This window comes from Rattus norvegicus, chromosome 3 (genome assembly GCF_036323735.1).
Source record: "Rattus norvegicus strain BN/NHsdMcwi chromosome 3, GRCr8, whole genome shotgun sequence".
NCBI lineage: Eukaryota > Metazoa > Chordata > Mammalia > Rodentia > Muridae > Rattus > Rattus norvegicus.
The window spans coordinates 53,684,967-53,705,156 of record NC_086021.1 but is presented as its reverse complement, the minus strand read 5'-3'; the positions used below and the strand labels follow the sequence as shown (position 1 = coordinate 53,705,156).

Genomic DNA, 20,190 nt, shown 5'->3' with positions numbered 1-20,190 from the left:
TTCTCCTTTGCAGACGATTGTTGATTGGAGGTAGCTTCTTGGTTAGAGAAAAGGAGTCTACTTCCCCATCTCAACACTTGAGACCCCATCTGGTTTGCGGTTTGGAAAGTCTTTTTGCCTCCTTTTTCACAGTTTCTTTGAGCTTTGAAAGGGAGGGCTCTGATGAAAAACTTGCATTTAGTTGTTTCAAGGTCTCTCATTCTGCACATGTTCCAGTTGTGAGTCTCTACATTCGCTCCCATCTGTGCAGGAGAAAGCTTTACTGATGGTAGCCAAGTGGCACACTGATGTATTAGTATAGAGCTGTACTCTAATGTCCAATAAGACTTTATTGAGAATGATAGAAAATATACATTCCAGTAACCTATCTCATTAGAAGTCTTAGCAGATTAAGGTCTTAAGATCAAAGTAATCAACAATGGACTGGAACTATGTAGCTCAGAAGTAGAGTCCATGCTGAGCATGAGTAAGATTTAGGGACAAACCCATCGCCCATCACTCAAACAGTCCAAGTGTCGTACGATACCGTCTGCCTAGAAACAAAACCTAATGACTAAGGTCCAGGTAAAATTAATATCTGCCTGATTCACATTGAGCAGTATGGGGACACATAACTTTTTCCAAGTGTGCAGTTTTTATGGATTTGAATAAACTTGCATCTGAAGGTGGGGTAGGGCTATTTTGTTCAGTGGTGCAAGCTAAGCACTTTATACTGCTGAGCTAAATTCCCGTTCCTAAGGGTGATTTTAACTCTCTTTGTGACCTCCCATTCTGTTCCTAACTGTCATGAACAAAGTTGAAGTTTGCTAAGAAAACTTTAATCCCAGCACTTGGGAGGCAGAAGGCAAGTAGATTTCTGAGTTGGAGGCCTGGTCTACAAAGCAAGTTCTAGGAACTACACAAGGAGACCCTGTCTTCAAAAACTTAATGAATGGGCAAATGAATAAAAGATTTTAATTTCAAATCAAGTGTGCGTGGGGTAGAGAGTACTTAGGAAAAAGGTAGTTCGAATCTGCTGATTTCTCTTCCTTCTTTTTCACCTGCCACTGTTTCCCACCTTACCAAAACCAGCAACTATCCTCTGGATTTAACAAGTGTCCTCTTCATTCTAAGCTTTGTCTTTTTTCTTGCAGGCATTTGAGCACTTACAACAATTGGAATTAATAAAACCCATGGAAAGAACCTCAGTCAATTCTCAGAGAGAATACCAGCTAGTCAAACTACTTTTGGATAATACTCAGATTATGAATGCCCTACAGAAATACTCCAACTGCCCTACAGATGTCAGGCAGTGGGCAACATCCTCGCTCAGCTGGCTGTGAAGATTTTAAGTACATTTCTGTGAAGACCTAAAACTAGTGTTCTTTAATAAGATACGCTACTACATTACTTTGTTTATAAATATTGTTTATGGGAAACCTGCACTTAGTATCTTGACTATGTTTTGAATATTGACTGTGCATGGACAGTTTCATTAATTTAAATTACACCATACAAGTAACAATTCAAAATAATAAAATGTGCTTATTTTACGGGTGATCCATAAGATGACTTGATACTCTTGTGAAATGTATGTGGTCCATTGGAAAGGTTCATTTCAACTCAGCATTTACAGATCTTAATGCTAAGCAGTGAGGAGAGAAATAGGAACAGGAATGACATGAGGAATATTCCGGCTAGATTAGGAGCCTGTGGAGAGTGGGGTTGGTTTGGTTTTCTGAGTTGGTTTCTATAGGATCCTGCCATTTTGGATCCTGTACAGATCCCCATGGCTGAAGAGCTCGTGTGGAAAGAGTCCAAACAATTCAGCATTTTCTTCTGTGCACATTTCACCACAACTGGAGGAGTTTTTGTTTAATATACATTCTGGGTATACTTTAGTTCAAAAGGGATCAAAATTGCCATCTAACAGGTATCTTAAAGGATTCCTGGTAACTACTTCCACAAATAAGTATTCATTCCACAGTGTGAGCTGTTGGCTTTGAATTCTCTGAGAACAAGGAATGTTGGTCAGAGTTCACTTCCTAAATACATAGACATAGAACTAACAGGTTGAAATAGAATATAATCTCAGTGAGTTACTTTGTTGAAGAATATTTGATTGAATATTTAGTTACAGTAAGATTTTATAAAATAGAGATCCCTTCTACTTGCAACTTGTAAAGTTTCTGCAGAATTAAATGCTATTTTATTTATAGATTAGGAAACTCTCACCAGTGTCTGAGTCCAGGATCACAGTATGGGAATGACAGGTGTGACCTTGAATGCAGCTTCGGTTGACTGACATTAAAGCCAATGTTGTTAAAAACTAAAGCTTAGCAACAACGTTTTACTATTTTTATAGGATACTGTAAGAAATAATTTGACTTTTAAGAAATCTTAAATATAAATTTCCTCTGCATTAATGTAGTACCTCATAGTTAAAACCTACTTTCTTCATACACAGCCTTTTCCTTTCTTACAATAAAACATGTTTAGCTTTCTATGCTTTTTTTAATCATGATAAAAATGAAGCCATAGTAACTATCAAGGTCATAGAAGTATAGACGTAGATGCCCAATTTTTAAACTACTTTCACCTTATAAGTTGTTCAAACTTCATTATTAGAGAATTCTAAAATGAGAAAAATTAGATTCTTAAAAAACCTAAGAATGTTCAAGGTGGAAGTGTCCGTCTATAACATACAATTTCACAACTTAAGAGTAGAAGCAAGAAAGGTAAATACTTTTAGGAGGTTCCAAACTAGTCTTGAGTTATCCCAACAAGAGCGGAGGGGGAGGAATGATTGTGAACAGAAAGTCTGACTGGACTTTCTCTGCAGTGAAGAGAATTTAGAGTCTCTGCTCAAGACGCCCCCTGGCCAAGAGACGTTAAAACAGACAGAAAAGACTTTGCATGTTTCCCTTCTACCGTGTGGCCTACTGAAACTTGGGTCTTGTTTAAAAGGCATCTGATTTTATGCAGACACATGTCGGAAAAGTTAGACTCTCTTGTTCAGACTTCCATATGGTAATGTCTTGTAATGTAAGGACATAGTATCCACTGACCCAGAGAGTTAGACATCGCAGACTGCACAATGGGAAACCGCGTTTCTGTACCAGTGAAACAGTCTGATCAGACTACAGTGGGAGGAAAATTCCCTAATTCACAAACTTCCCTGATTTTTTTTACCCTCTGTAAGAACATAAATACACAGCTAAAGAAAAACTGCATGTGCAAATAATACCATATTCATTTTTTATTTAACATGGGGATGGAATGGGGATAGCATACATTTTATTTGTACAATATTTAACAATCACTTATTCAAGGTGGGATTTTATGGGGATTTTTTTCATTTTTAGCTTTCTGTTAAATACTTGCAGAAAAAAAAATAGCAAGTACAATATGACAGTAGTACAACAACCTGTGCCCAAAACACTGACAAGAAATACAGAGTAAAGCTAAAATAATTGTTTCCCAATATTTTGAGAGGTAACAAATAGGGAGATACGGGTTGAGACTGCATAAAAAACGTACTGCTGGTTGAATATCTGAGGTAAATGATGTTTAATCAAGATGCTACTTGTATCTTTGTCCATAAATTGTAAATAATTTTATGCACATTATACCAAATCTTCCTAAAAAGTAATTTTTCAAAAAAGTAAAAAAGAGAAACTGGAAAATATCTGATGAAGCATTTTTTTAAAAAACAGTAATCAGTCTATTCCACTAAACTACCATCTATCTGGTGAGGGTATTTTTCCCAACCATTTGAATTTTACTTAAATGTGACTTAATTATTAAGGATAAGAAAAAGGGCCAGAAGCGATGTTTTCATAATTTTGTGATACATGATTCTGTTTTTAAGTCCAAACGTATTTGTTTTTGTTTTTCCTGGTTGTATTTTTAGAATATCACCATGAAAGATAGTGCAAGTTCATGGGACCAATAATTGTGAGGCACAGTCTCTGTTCTGGAATTCACAAGGTACCTGTAATAAAACATCCAAACAAGAGTCACAAATCACATGCTAAAACTCCTAGCATCTAAAACACATACAAGATCTGTGCAGGGCATAGATAGACTTCAAATAAATTCAAACACTGGTTACTCCGTCAGTCCTGTGGCAGTTGATCATAAAGCATTCTCACACGGGAGATCTGGGCAAGGTAGAGTAAGAGCAGCAGTTCTGGTGGGTGTCAGAAAGGCAAAGTACAAGACATCATGAGCACCATACACATGAAGGTATACAGGGGTCCAAGTTTGCCATCTCCCTAGAAATGAATCGTTTTCACTCTTTGATCTTTCTTTTTCATTGTCCCTAACTCAAACTTTCTATCTGCCCACTCTGCACTTACTGTAAACCAAACACGAAAATGCCCTGCAAAAGAAAGTCACAAGACTAGGCATAAGGACAGGTAGTCACTGGAACATTCTTAACGTTACTGCTTATAAAAAAGGCTTTCTTGTTAATGTAGTTCTTAAGAGAATACAAGTTTTAAAATTGATAAGCTAGATTTACATACAATACCCAAGATTTCTAAAACATAAATTCCCTAGCGTGAAGACAAAGCATTTTATATCATGAACCAGTCTTGGTAAAATTTATCTGTAGTGCTTTCCTAAGCCGAACAGTCATAATATCCCTCATGTATCAGCTCTTAAAGGGAGTTGAATGTTTACAACCAGTAGCAGTTTGCTTATGGATGAAAAGTTTCCTTGTATGCATATTTTCTTATGGTTTTCCTTGATTACAAGTGGAAGCAAACCTGAATCAAAAATTTGAGGGGCCAAATATGTAGGAATATGTCAAAAACAGTGAACACTGAACTTGGCAATCTTAGGAATACAGTGACACCTTGGGTACATAGACAACGTACAATTCTCTATGGTATGTGGCATACAGACAAGAATGCTATTATCCTCCCCACTTAAAGTCTGTTGACCTATGTATTGTTTATGATTATTCTTCCCAGAGATTAGTGCACATTATATGTAAAAGGTAGTGTCTGATGTCTTAACCATCTGAAGATAATGCATTCACAGTGAGCTCCTGATAGTAACATAACAAGTTTATAAAATTAATGTATGGATGTTAAAGTGACTCAATAAAAATGTATATAACATAATACTGGCTATTTGTTGGTAATTGAAAAATTCAGGGAATTAATCTTTTACTTGGGCCTGTGTAAGCTTGAGGAAAGATCCCATTATATTTTAATGTAATATTTTGAAAAGCACTCTGGTACCTACTTGCCATCAATTCCACTTTCTTCGCAAGGATAAGGCATGAACTATCTAGAGTTAGCTGTAAAAGTAATTTGGGGAGGAGACTGGGCTGTGTTCCTTAGACCAGCACTGGTTACCTCTTAATATCATTGCATAATGTAAGTTATAAGTTCAACTTGTTATCCCTGATTTGTTTTAAAGCAATAATATCTGAAATCTGTGCTAAATGGTTACTATATCCTAAGATAACTCTCTCCATATCACAGACATCAAATATTACTCTGACAAGATGGCACCACGCAGTACAATGATAAAGTTACAAGTCTAGAAGCAGAGTGAAGAATTCTGAGTAATGTCACTTCCTGAGGTGATCACAGAACAGTGATAAGAATATCCCACACACTGTTTGGTGAAAGAAGAAATACACCACCGTTTCACATATATAAATAGGAAAAAATAGAGGCGAAATGAAGAGCTTTCCAGTGTCACACAGCTCACTTAAAAAATTTTAAATCATGCTTTGTTTTCAAATATTTCCCAAACACAGCACACTGTAAAGAAAAAGTACTACTTAAGTATGCAATATTTTGGGACCTGGATTAAGGGGGGGGAGGGGAATACCATTTTTTTTCCCATTTCAAAAACAGCCATTTGTTTTCCCTAAATTACAAGCCAGTAGAAGAAAAGCTAAAACACTGCTTTACAAATAGCCACTTACTATTGGCACTAAGCATAGCTTACCATTTTTTCTTAAATAACACAGTGAGTTTGTAATACCTTGTTATAAAACATGGACTGATTTATTCAAATTCTGTTAGTGTTTTCAATTTTATAATTTAGCAACCGTGGAACTGAGGTATACCTTGTTGAGGGAGGTTAAAGTAATGCTTGGAAGCCTCTTTACTGTACCCCACTTTGATGACTATGTACACAGAACAGCAGCACACTACACATTCACAAGCTGTGTCATGTTGGCATTACAATAGTCATTTATAGAAACAACAGCAAATGCAATAAAAAGTTACCCTTTTTAAAATCTGAAATGAAAAGTTTTTGATTTAAAAAAAATAGCAGTAGTTCATTTAAGGAATTAGTGTCTTCTGACAGACATTAAGAAATCTGATGTCAGTTTTCAAATACTTGATTAGCCAGGTCCAAAAGATCCTTGATTTGGAGAGGGCCACATTCTTCGTGTAAGTTTTCAGAAGTTCTTTACAGTTCGCAGTTTCCCCTTAGACCCCCTTCATATCCGTGTTGCAGACGCTGCAGGAAGTCTCCCAATCCATGCTTTCCACAAGGGGCTGCTTGCATACGTGTCCCGGAGGCACCCTACTCATTTCACACAGAAAATAAACTAAGCAGTTTCCTTAGCTTAGCAGCTCCAGTTCAGAGTCCCGATTCTCAGTGTGGACAGATGGTGCAACCATCATAGACTAGATTCTTTGGGAGGAAAGTCAACATTTGTCACCATTGTGACCACTGTTACAATGTCCTCTGTAGTAATTATATTTGTTAGTCTTTGCATCTGAGTAATTCTTTCACCTACACATCCAGCTGATAACCTGGCTTCTGCATCATGATCCCAGCATTCTTCTATCGTTTCACAGAGCATTGCCATTCCCTAAGAGGAGAAGAACAGTCAAACTTAACAGCCATTGTTTCCTGACAGGGAACAGGCTAACAGTGTCATAATGAAATAGCTATTTCCAGGGATAATGGTTTCAAGATAAGCCAAGTCTGACCAGCACCCACTCTGGGTCTTTTTAAGGGATACATTTTGCAAGCCAGGGTTGGTCTCAACGTCCTGATCTTTCTGCCTCAAAGCATGTGAGTGATGCAATAGCGGGACGAACATTCACTTTTACTCAATGTCATTTTACATACCATCAAAATAAGTCACTGTCTGAGCATTAGGACTTACAGCAGGCTTAGGTTAAGTTCTAAAATTCCATTTGCATAAATCTGATCATTCCAATGTATGAGCTTTTCAAGTAGACGCACGGCTAAGTCTAACATGGGTTACAAGAGTTTTGTTTTTGTTTTTTAAAATCATTTTCTTAAGTTGATACTAGCTTTTCTCCCTTTCGGTTAAGATCAAAAGGTCAGTCTTGAATCGGATCTTTGGCTTCAGGGTGTAGTTACTTATTCCTATTTGGGCTTCTAGTGATATTAACGCCAAATTGGCAGCGCAATTAAGTCTATGCTGTTCTGCCCATTCTAACTGTAAAGTCTTGAAAGAAATGACTTAAAACTTCATGGAATAGAGAAAATTTGGTGCTTAGAAGGTGTTAAAATAACATTTATTAGCAGGTAATGGTCAGTAAGACTATCCAGCTTTCCATGGGTTCAGAGCCAGGCATTTGTTTCCTCGTGGAGCTTTCAAAACAGGAGACTTGTGAACTTAATCAGACTACTGAAGTAGGAGCCTGCTCTGCATTAGGCTTTGTGACTTCAGACAAAGCCTTCTGCCACTAAGCTTAGGTACCTTGTGTGAAGATCACCTTCCCAGAAGAGAAATGGTCGGAGAATTGATAGATCATTCTAAAAGTATTTTCTTGAGATCTCAAATGGAAAATAAGTGTATAAACTTACTGCGTGTTTCTGCCAATAATCTCTTAAAACGGGCCTCTTTTTTTTATGCACAACAACTTCCTGCATATCTTCAAGAGATGGATGCTGGCCAATTTCCTCCTCAAATGGCAACATGTACTCATCTACAGGTCCTGAAACGTAAAAAAAGAGAAATCCATTGCAATGCCTCCTGACTAGTACAAGCTCTTTAAAATACATTCTATATCCTGCTTTTTCCTATTCTATATTAGAAAGTGAAAAGGAGAGAAATGGACTCCTAGTTTACTTGGATCAAAGTGGGACCAGAATCTAGCTAATAGAAACTAAAAGGTCTGTTTTTATGACTTCTGATGGCTGCTTGTTGAAGACAGGGTCAGACTAAATAGTTTGGCTGGCTTTGAACTCTTGATCTTCATATTCAGTCTTAGCAGGCTGTTTTAGGAGACAAATGCTAAATGCCCATGTCTATACATGACAAAAAGCTGTTTGTCTTTAGAAATCAAAGCTGGGAATCCCTCTTCATTTCAACAATTCATATCAGAATATTAACATTGTGAGAATGTTAACACCTCTGAAAACTTAGTGCCCTACCTATCTGTGGCATGCTCAAACACCCTACATGACCACTTGTGTAACTGATGCACTTTCCGGTTTTCTGATCTCTCACAAGCATATTTATGATACTTATAAATAATATTTATTTTTATATTCAAGAAACTAAGGTGCTTAAACCAGAATTTCCATCAAGTCAAAACGTTACACATAACAAAATTTTTTTCAGGGACATAACTTGTTTTTTCTTAGATATCTGACATGAATGTGCATTATTTTATTTCCCAATAAGGTTGGAATTGGCTCTATTTTGCAAATAAGATAGCTCAGAAAGTTATGAGATTTTGCAGAGGTATCTATTACAAAGTAGAGTTGAAATCTAAATCTTATCTGAAGTCTGTGCTTTTCTCCCCGTGACTCAAACACGTCACTACTGTGCATTGACCAGAGAGAAATAGACGTGCACAGATAAGCTTTGTGAAAAGTATAAAGATACACTAACACTTCAAACAGAATCATAAACTAAAGGAGGCACTAACTCTGCCCTGGACCAGTGTTTCAGGAACCATCTGTTATGATTGCTACACTTACTGTGTGTGTACCTGTACGTGTGTGCCACAATATTCAATATAGAGATTGGAGGACAACTTGCAAGGAAGTTTCCACTATATGAGACCCAGGACTAAAGTTAGGTCATGGGAATTGTCCATTGAGCCATTTCACTAGCCCTGTGAACCTTTGGATAGCGGAAGAACTATTTAGTATGCCCACTGTATTAGTACTAACATGCTAGAATTTCAATCTTTGTTAGGTTCATAGATCAATGACATCAATCGATGGTAGCTTGTAAAATACAGACCACTCAGCTCAGATGCTGATGTTCTTTAAAGGTGTATGACTGTTTGGCCTGCATATCTGCACCACAGCCATGACTGGTGCCGATGAAGGAAGAGCAACCAATGTTCCTAACAACCAACCTATTTCCCCAGCCTCCACAGGCTTATTTTAACAAGATTCCTAGGAATAGGTAAGGTTTGAATTGCTCAACTTTAACTAACAACTAGACACAAACTTAAATGCACTCACCTTATCAATATATGGTTCACTTTCCCTTTGGCCCTGATTTCTGCCTTGTGACATAGCCTGCTCTTAAGTATTTTACAGCACATACAAGGCATTTAAGAAAAATTAGCATCTAACCTTATCTCTTGCTCAACAAATCCCCTGTAACTCCTTTCCCCACAAAGTGACTCTTCTTAATCCCTATACTACACCCTACATTTCTCAGCTGGGAGAGCACCTCATTATAGTTACCTGAATGCCTCATATAGCAGGTCCAGGACAAATGGTTCACACTTAACCTCATTCTAGAGTTCATTCTCCAGAAGGTATATTATCACCTTAACTATTTACTTAACAACAGGGCCTATGTCCCCACCACACTATGTCATAGTTTGATAAGAAGGACTTACACTGAAGTTCTTAAGCAATGCATTTTCTCGTCATATGTCCTAGCTAACCTACTTCTATCCCCAAAGTGTCCATGCCAGGTCCTTCCATACCCAGCCCCTCCAAGTTCACCCTGCTGTCTCACCTTCTGCCACCTTGTGGAGTTCATAAAAGAAAATATAGTTATTTGCCTTTTTGTATAACCACTTTTCATAAATGTGGCATATATACTTTTCAAAAAAAGAGTTTTTTCCCTTACCATCTGCAGCAGTACAACGAGAAGCCAGTTCCCACAGGACTAATCCCATGGCGTACATATCTATCCTCAGAAATGCGTCCCTTTGGAAGTTTATAGCACCCTCTAACACCTCTGGAGCCATATACCTCCGGGTACCAACCTGAAAAAGATTTTGAAATCAAACAGTACTCACTCATCGACTTTATGAACTAATGTTTTGTTTATGGTTTTGTAGAAAGAAAACCAAATATGGTCTATTTATCTAGGGAAAAGTAAATTATGATTATAACACCACACCATGGGATACATAATAAGATGACTTCTGTATACTCTCACCAGACAGGCTTATAGGGCTTTCCCTTCCTTTCTGAATCTAATCACAAAGAACCAAGTAATAGTTTGCTGGGAGAAGGATGGAATGGAGAAAACAGAACATTTCGTACATTGTTTGAGATATATTTTTAATACTTTAAAAAAAATCTCATGCATCAATCCTTCTGTCTTAGTGCTTTATTTACATTTGTCCCCAACAACTTGTTGTGTTGTAGCACTTTGTGTTGCCACTAAGGTAGAGCAGCTGGGGCTAGTCAGTCTTGACCACATTTTACTATGAGTGCATTTAATGAATTGTCTAAGTAGAGTAAAGCATGGGCCTAATTAGATCTGGGAAGCAACTCTGGCATCAGGGTTGTTGGGTAATGGCAAGTGATCTCATGACCAATACCTTAGCAGTTCAGTACTCACATAGTAATAGGACAGACTAGTAAAATAGTGATATTAGTTCAATTCTTAGTCATTTTATGAGAACATTAAGTAGCTTTCTGGCTTTTCCTGTTCTGAATGTCTCTCTGAAGCCTACTTTTTCACTTCGCTTACTATGAGATTACAGCTTATGTAATTTTAGTCTAAATATCCTCTTTTATTAATCACAGGTGAGAGAAAGTCTTTATTCATGTAGGCAATTTCTTATTTTGCCTAATCTTGTAATCCAAATATAAGCACATTAAAAAATGATAAGTGAGTTTTTCTTTAAAAAAAAAAAGTTACTAGTTTTGCTATATACCAAAAGATGAAGCTGTTCCATACATATTGTCCTATGGTTGTTAATCACAGAATAATCACAAACCTTCATCTCTAGGCTATTCTTAGTAGTATTCTCCCCCAAACATGTTGGCTCCTCTAATACTCTACAACTGCTGACATTACATTGAAACAAATCTGAAACTGTTAATTAACATTGCCAGAAATCAGTGTACCAAGACTGCATACAGCTATGGGGGATATGTAATGAGAGAGAAAACTCAGAAATAATCAAATAACTTGAATAATTTGAAAGGCAGAACTAATATGCCAAAGCCTTAAAGATCCATTTGGCCTTCTAGGAAATGACACACTTCAAGCTATTTTTAAGGGAATATTTATTTTAACTGCACAGGCAGGAAGGTATATGTACATAAGTGAATGTGGGTGCCCAAGAGCCCATAAAAGGATGGCGGGTCACCTGGAACTGGTCTTACAGACACTAAGCAGCCTGAGCCTGGAAATGAACTTGGTTCTTGCAAAGGAAGTAAGCACTCTTAATGCTTAGTCATCTCTCCTGCTCTAACCTGTGCTGTGAAAAGGTGACTCGATACAAGTGTAGCGCCTCTTCTAGCCTCATGTTCTTTTCTGAGGATAAAATACATGGGTATTGTATCTCCTTCAGTCTTCCTAAAGGATGCTAAATCTATCTGTGCAAACCATAACTTGAGTTAGACACCTTGCTCTGGTCTTTTTAGGAGCTCTAACTCTAGAAAGATTTTTTTTAATTAAATTGTAATTGAGTTAATAAAGAGCCAGAGTAATAAACTGTTATATAGAGAAGTGAGAACTTAATAAACTGCCCTTAAGAAGTGACCATTATCTCCACTGTTAGGAGGATGAATTAACCAATGAAAGAGTTCCCTAAAGATAAATTATTTAGAACTAGATTCTTCAGTGACCGACTGTTTTAAAAAACAATAATATCACAGCTGCATGCTGTTCTGGTGCTTGCTTAAACCTGAGTTACACTAAAAATGCTGCCTCCTCAAACTAAAATGCATCACTTTTTATTAGCTGATACTTCAATGGCTACCCCAACAACTTTCTACCAAGTTAGTGCTGATCTAAAAAGGTATTATGTGCTTAATTTTGCTCCCACTTTATTAGCTGTTCTTACCTGGCCATGGGTGTCACCTGCAGACTTGCCAGCCTCAAACTTTAAGGCCAACCCAAAGTCAGCAATGCAAGCTGTCAGATTGTTTTTCAACAGCACATTTTTACTTTTTATGTCCCTTTAAACAGAAAAATAAAGTATCTTAAGCAAGTTATCTTTTAAATTTTTCCACTGAATGCAAGTAAAATGTTATAAAAATAAAGTTACTTAAAACTAAGAAGAGCAAACAAAAAGTTAAGATGCTTAGACAGAGTCTAAGTCTTGGCCTAAAGCACAAGAAAGCAGGAACAACCCTGTCCTAAAAGGAGCAAGAGGGAATCCTCTCCATAACGCACTCTTACACTCATTCCAGAAATACATTTTCATCTATGTTATTCTCACATAGTGATAACATTTACTCTGTCTTTAAGGCAATGGGAACACTTCAGACCTATAAACTCCCATAGAAACTAAGCTTCAGAAAAATAAGAAAATTTTTAACATTTGACAGTCTTTGATAAAAGACTTCCATTTTAGAATGGCCCCTCACTCCAATGGTCCTTGAACTGCACACGGCCAATTTTCAAGGAAAGCACTTTTGCAAATACAGAACAGACAGAAGCCTTTTACCATAAAGCAGAACTGGTACTTTGAAAAGTCTTATCAGCTGTAAGTCAGAAATACATTTATTCTTTCTGCACATCTGCCTTGTCTGGTCAACTTAAAGACAACTGGAGCAGACATCTATGCTCCATCAATAGAACACTTAGAAGGGCACATTCAGTCCTACAAAAGCATGAAGGAGAGTCAAGTGCTCCAGAAACCAACTGCTTTCAGTATCAAACATTGTTCACGGCCCTAGAACTAAAAATTTGGGGGACTCATAAAGAAAGGAGAGGACTTTCTAAAGAAGTCACGATTTGCAAAATTAGAATGTGGTGACAATACACCTAAATCACTATGTTAACACAGACTTTTAAAACAGCTATTTTAAAACTGAATACAAGAAGACAATGCAATCCCATATTCTTCCAAGGAAGTTAAAGAATAGCAAACTCAATTTATTTTCCAGAAACAAACATGTTTCCTTTTTAAGACTGTAACAGTTTCTTCACTGGGTGTGTACTATTTCTTTACTGACCCGCTGTTTCCTCTTGATTGATCCCTTCTACTTTAGCCCAAGGAATGAATGTATATTCATCCAAAAGACAAAATACTTAATCTGTCCTTAATTCTATCACTGTGTAGCTACTAAAAATTGTCTTTAAAGTAAATCAAAGTTTTGAGTTTAAATTGTTTCTCATTTGAAATAGAGAAAATATACTTTTATTCTCAAACATAGTTTCAGAAATTAGACAAATTAAAGCATGGGATCATTAGACTTTATTAATGAAATTAACATGTACATTAACATGTACAGAACAAAATACATCCTACCCAATCCCAAACCTAGTTTTAAAAACATAAAAATCTTTGCCTCTTCAAAGATGATTGGATAACCACGGCAAAAAAAATTTTACTCCAAGAATAAAAAATTTAAATAGTAAACATTTGAGTTTGATGGAAAGACAATACAAATCTTGTTCTACCTGTGAGATATTGCAGGCTTGTGGCCATCTTTTAAGCCAGGTATATCCTCATGTAAATATGCCAATCCTCTAGCCATGGTTTCTGCAATATGACAAAGTTCATTCCAAGAGACCACATTAGCCTTAAGAAAGTCTGACAGTGAGCCCTAAAGAAGGAGAGGTGGGAGGAAAATACCCATAAGCTCTTTCTTCATCAACGTTTTACAGACACAGAAACTTTTCTTAGGATATGAAAGCAACACATTCCTTTCAAATAAAAAAAAAAACAAATTTTATAGAGCTGTTCAAATTTCCTTTCAATTCATAATAATGAACATTCAACCAAAAAAGACTGATTTTTTTAAAGGCTTATTACCAAAATAAGTTAATTTCCTTGAATCTGGGGAGGTTAAAAACAAAGACTAGTTCAAAATCTTAGAAAAAACCCTCAAGTCTCTAAGGTGAAACATACTAACATTATAGAACTCCACTGAAAACATAAATAACTATTAAATTATAGACTAGTCCTGAGGCAATGACTTAGTTGGTAAAGTGCCTGTCACACAACATCAGGACCTGAGCCCAGAGCCTCAGACCTGTATCTGTATTAGTCTACCAGCCCCGTGCTAGGAGGACACAGACACAGCTAGATCCCTGGAAGCATCAGTGCCTCAAGCAAGAAAAACAACACAAACAAAAAAGAAAACAAAAATACATGAAAAGCAAATGAAAAAGACACTGAAAACACAAACCAGGGTCTGCACACGTGCACCTAACTCATAATGCTATGACACACACACACAGGCACACACACACCCCTTCTCTAGAGAGATTATGATCCATATGGTCAAATACTTATATATATAAGCAGTTAGACTTAACAATGATGACAAAAGCCAAGCCCACAATCACAGCCCCTGGGAGGCTGCTAGGACACAAAAATGAGTTTGAGACCAGCCTGTGCTACACTAAAGACTTGTTTTTTAAAAAAATTTAACTGCAAAATGATGAAATAGCAAATGTGTTTTGGTAATAACTCCAAGTCAGTGACTGTGGGTTCATCATTAAAGAGTTATAAGGCAAAAATTAAAGATAAAAAAAGTGAGGCTCATAAAATTAACTGTCATAAGTAATACATGAAAACCATAAGCACTGTCTAATCTAAAGTCCCGCTAAGAGAAGTAACTGCAGCACAGAAAAGCAAAGACTATAAAGTCTTTCTATGATTAGAGGGTTAGGTAAAAAGCTGTTCTTTCCTTAAAGTCACCTTTTAATATTTTTATTCATAAGCGATGTATATTTTGGATCAAATATTAATCAATTGTGATAATATACTGTTCTCTTGAAATATAGTTAGCATCAGTCCAGCTTAACTAAACTTAGGGATTAAGCCATTATACCTTTTCATGAAAAGCCGTGATTAGCCACAGGTCCACATCAACACTGGTGCCTCTTTTCTCTGCACCAATGAACTGTAGTATGTTTTCATGCTTCATACCAGGTAAACTATAGACTTCATATTCATTCTGCCAGGACTGTTTGTCCTAGAGTAAAAAATGAAAGCAGTAAGAACACTGAGGACAAGAAAATAAATCACACCGAGGTTACTACAGTAAGTTCTAAAAATGACCACAACGAAACAAGCTAATGCAAGTGGTACAACAACAGAATGAGCTAAGTGCAGTGGCCTTTTGTTATTTTTTTAATAAAAGAAACCTGTGACAGGTAATAACAATAATCCATAATAAATCCTTGTTCTTTCCCATTCCCTCAAAATCGACTTTTCTGTGTGGTTCAGTTTATAAACACAGGCATTCATCAAAAAATGACTACGTTTCTGTATGTTAAATGGCAACGCATTCTGCTAGTAAGTTCCTGCAGGCACTATACAGTGTGAAGTTATTTACCCTACCAGTCACTATCACCTCCCTGAAAGATAAATTTAGGTAGAACCTTAGATACAGTCTCTCTTCAGGCTGCCCTTCCCAGCCCCCAAAGTTAACAGTACCTTACGGGTTTGTTTTTGTTTTTGTTTTTTTCTTTTTAATTATCAGTTACTCATTCCTTCAAGTTATCTATGTCTATTGTTTACTTCCTTACAAAAGATTAGTTTCTTTTGACTATGAAAGGGCAAGGAGAGTTGAGTTACACAATAATGTATGGTAAGGAACTCTGGAGTCAAGATTAAGTCTTGACCATTCCTCTTCCTTTATAAAAGCATTCACATTTCAGGTGAAGTAAAAGAATATTTGTGCTATTGGTCGCTAAAGTGCTTATTTCATGTTTATATCTAAATAATATATGAATATACAACATGTAAATCATTACTCTGTCAATAAAGGCATTTGATAAATGGTTAATATCCAGTATATTTTTCTTATTAAGATTCCTTACACATCAAAATATGAATTTTATTATGAGTCTTAGCACAACAGAACACTTCTCTGTAAAAAAGCCACACTGCAGCCAAAATGAAGACAAGCTTTAGTTGAGGTAAGGAGATAAAACCCAGGTGTGTTAAGGAAACTGTTTCTGTAGTAACTTTGGAGTGATGGGACTGGGGTGTAGCTGAGACTTCAGTCCTAAGGGCACTGAGGCACAGAGGTGTATTGCCAGAGCCGGGGGAAGAAGATGAGAACCCATATCTGCCAGCCATGAGGCAAAGCAGCAGCACTGCGAGCCTCGGATGGGTCAGGCTGTCTGACAGTTCAGGTGCCCTGAAGGGGAAAACAAGTAAACTAATACTTTGAACCTGAATCACTGCCTCTGAGGAATTAACAACAAAAAATGAAAACAATTACATCTAAATACTCAAAGTGCAAAGAAAAAAAAAATCAAAGTCTGGCCATGTACCTGCAAACACCAATTCTAAAGTAAAGCATAGTCTACTGTTCTTTCTTGTTGAGACAGTAAGACAACTACCCAGAAAGTGAGCTTATTTTTGTGACTGGAATACTTTAGACTTTATTAACAAAAGATTGACTACATATACATTTATTGTGATTTCAATTCTGCCAACAAAGCCCAGTGCTACATTAAATCATTCCATTTCTCAGCTGTGACAGCAGCACAGACTACTTTCCCAACTACCACGCAATCACTTTAGAATGTACAGTTTGTGTTTTCAGGCTGTTAATGAGCTATAATGTCCTAACCAATTACAGCTTTAAAAATATAGACGTAGATCGATAGATTAGAGAACTTCAATAAACATACCTGTATCGGAAATATTTTGACAGCCACATACTCATTGAGCAACTGGGCTTTCCAGACACAACCAAATCTTCCCCTTGCTTTCACTTCCAATAGCTGCAATGGCTTCAACCCTAGTAATGGGGAAGGTGGAGGTGGTCCAGGGTCCTAGAGATAAATAATAATAATAATGCTATAAATAAGTAGAACCTAAGGCATTGATTCTGAAATGAGAAAAAGGTGATTATACTGAAGAATGCTCTAATAGAAACCGTGAACACATGAGGGACGGCAACATCAACGGGACCTTAATTTTCTGCCTGCAAGAACTAAAATCTAGGGCATTAGTGGGAACCACTAAGCAGGCAATGATTAGCAACATCTTTGCTGCTACTACTTAGGAAAGGAAGGTGAAGAAGAGTAGGCAGCCAGTCTGACCAATGTTCTCAAAACGTTCTATGAATTTCAGAACACTCTTAATAGTGTGTCCTGAACTGGCTTTATCCAGTTTGTATTCTCTCAAGGGATAAAGATTTTAAATGTATCAAAAACAGCAAAGTATGAGCATTTCTAAAAAAAAAAACAATCGCAAAATCTAATACTTTCTCTAGTGGCTGTCTAACATTAACATTTTTCTGTATTAATTTCACAATGCCCATTCATTTCAAACAAATATATAATCCCAGCACTCAAGAGACAGAGGCAGAGGCAGGTAGATCTCTGTCAATTCGAGGCCACCTTGGTCTACAGTGCAGTTACCAGGACAGAGAGGCTACACAGAGAAACCCTGTCTCAAAAACAAAAACAAAAAACAAAACAAAACAAAACAAAAAACCCAAAAAACAAAAAACAAACAAAAAAAGAGAAATGTTCCTATAGACAAACTTTGTTTGTTCATTCTTACTTTTCATGATACTGATTTAACTATTCCCCAAAACTGACCAGAAATAAAAGTCATGTTCTAAGGACAATTGAAAAGAAAAATTTAAAAAGTAAAAATAATTCTAGAAAAGTGGTAGTCATAGTTGGAAAGATGGAATGGTGAATAAAGGACAAGAGTGCTACTATGGTACATTTTTAAAATAGGGCCAGTAAACTACATAAAAGGGAGAAAGGTAAAGAAAAAATCCTACACCAACAGAATGTAAGAAGCTTCTGGAAACCATCAGAAATGTTTCAAGGGCTATTTAAATTTTGTAAGAAGGAAATAATTTTTGTGGCAAGAAAAGACCCCTGGCGGTATTTCAGATACTTACAAATGACATTTTATCCAGATCAGCACATCTCACCCTAAGGTTCCTCTCCCTTTTTAGATCCTCCAAATGCTCCAAAACATTATTTCAGTGTTCCTTGTAGGCATCCTTGACCCACTAGTCTGTCTGTGAGTCTATATATTGTCTATCAAGTATCAGAATTACCCAGGCAAAAAAAGGTTCAAACTATTATATGGAAAAAGGATGCAACGTGTAGGCAGTCCCTTAAAGACTTGAAAACTCCTATTTTTGGAAGTAAGGCATTAGAAAGACTTCCTGTGATTCATTCTGATGTCATGTTTGTTTTTTAATGTCTATTAAGTTGCTGTTCCTCTCAAATTAAAAATATGAAAGGTTAATAAAGTCAAAGTGCTTGCATTTTGCAGAGTGATGGAGCAAAGATGTCTACAAACCCTACAGGACGATCAGGCTTACAGTGATTCTGTCTCTCTGCACAGTTGCTGTGGGAAGCATACTCTCCTTGGCCATTCTATAACTGTCTCTGCCTATAATATGATTCTAGTGACAGGAAGGAGCTGACTGAGGGGACCGGAGAGAAAAAGGTGAACACTAATCTACCAAAGGCAAAGAAAATGATCCAGTCTGCAAGGTCCAAGAATAAACGAACAAGTTTATAAAGAAATAACTGAATTGAAAAAACAGTAATCAGTTTTAGGCATCAATACTACAAAATTCACTGAAAAGAGAGAAGAGGGCACCACAGCCACTGACCAATGCCTCTAGAGATAACTTACACATGTATTCGTGTTCAAGGGTGCCAACTACAGACATGAATCTAGTCCATGAAACAGGATTGAGTTTGTGTCTTCAATATTTCAGATTAATATAATAGTAGTTCAAAGTACATTAAATGTTTACTCGATGGAAACACAAACTACAAAGGTCCTATAGGTGTGGGCTTTCCTTAGTACATTTCTTAACACACTTTTGTCTCAGAGAGAAATCTTGGATCAATATTTAATAGTATGATTTTATTCAAAAAATTTCCATCAATTGCTACAAAACATACAACTGTCAAATTTTCTTAACAGTATAAAAATTTAAATTAAAAAAACAAACACTGGCCAATATTCAAAAAGGAAGAAAATGATCTACAAAGGTTCATGCTTACCAACGTCAAACCTTTTTGAGATGTTCTCTTACCTATAATACTAACGAATATTTAAGACTGAACTTAAAATCAGCTTAATAAAGACAACTACACAATACAAAGTGTCAACCATTGATATGCCTTTTTGCTTTCCTAACAAGAAGTTACTAGGATGAAGTTTCAAATGGACCCCTAAAATCTAAGTTTTAATTATTGTATAAGAATATTAAAAATTACTCTCAGTTTATTGTTATCAGTAAAACACCTCAGTATTTATTTCTAGGAAGGAAGGCTTCTATCACTAACCATATGAACTCCAAATGGGAACTTAGAGTTCACAACTGATGGCCTCCATAAAGCATAGCCCTGCTGTGCTGCACAGAAACACTTGGAAGACAGCAATTCTAAGGACTAGAGAATTTCTGAAAATCTCCCCTCTCATTCCCAGTGCCCTTTCAACAATCATGCAGTACAGAAAACTAAGAAGATGCACATCAGAAGTGGCTCTGACTATGCACTCCTTCTCAAGGCGTCAGAGAGTATGCTGAGATTGCACTTACTGGCAAAGTCTGACTGTCTGAAGCACCCACACAGTGGCATGAGTATACCCATTCTGGGACATTCTTTAAAGGAGCAGCAAAGCCATGTGTCATCAATTCTGCTAATCTCTAAGGTAACTTCACATTCTAATACAAAAAGTCCCAACCTTCAAGGCAGCAACTGATTTGTCAAAGGTGTTATTTATGCAGCTAATTCATTTACTAGAGATGACACTGGAAAATAGACTTTAGGTTAAAAGATAATGAGCTAGACCAGAAAGTCACCTCTTATTTAAATGAGTACAGGCTTGACATTTAAACACATGAAAT

General features: G+C 36.6%; 2 protein-coding genes across 22 annotated transcripts in view; one reads left to right on the top strand and one right to left on the bottom strand.

Moving 5' to 3' along the window:
- Positions 1-5,111, top strand: part of Orc4 (origin recognition complex, subunit 4) — a 43,248-nt gene extending 38,137 nt beyond the window's left edge. For 19 of the 20 annotated variants that reach the window (XM_039104470.2, XM_063283239.1, XM_039104469.2 and 16 more), the window contains one exon: positions 1,134-5,111. In XM_039104470.2, coding sequence (XP_038960398.1) covers positions 1,134-1,322 — 189 coding nt within the window. In that variant the 3' untranslated portion in view covers positions 1,323-5,111. The remainder of the gene's footprint in view (positions 1-1,133) is intronic. The other variant, NM_199092.1, reaches the window with a different exon arrangement.
- Acvr2a (activin A receptor type 2A) overlaps positions 3,224-20,190 on the bottom strand; it is an 87,791-nt gene continuing 70,824 nt past the window's right edge. The window contains exons 6-12 of one of the 2 annotated variants that reach the window (XM_063283199.1): positions 16,982-17,125; positions 15,166-15,309; positions 13,787-13,932; positions 12,222-12,336; positions 10,043-10,181; positions 7,804-7,934; positions 3,224-6,832 (exon numbers count right to left, since the gene is read on the bottom strand). In XM_063283199.1, the coding sequence (XP_063139269.1) occupies positions 6,638-6,832; positions 7,804-7,934; positions 10,043-10,181; positions 12,222-12,336; positions 13,787-13,932; positions 15,166-15,309; positions 16,982-17,125 (1,014 nt within the window). In that variant the 3' untranslated portion in view covers positions 3,224-6,637. The remainder of the gene's footprint in view (positions 6,833-7,803; positions 7,935-10,042; positions 10,182-12,221; positions 12,337-13,786; positions 13,933-15,165; positions 15,310-16,981; positions 17,126-20,190) is intronic. The other variant, NM_031571.3, reaches the window with a different exon arrangement.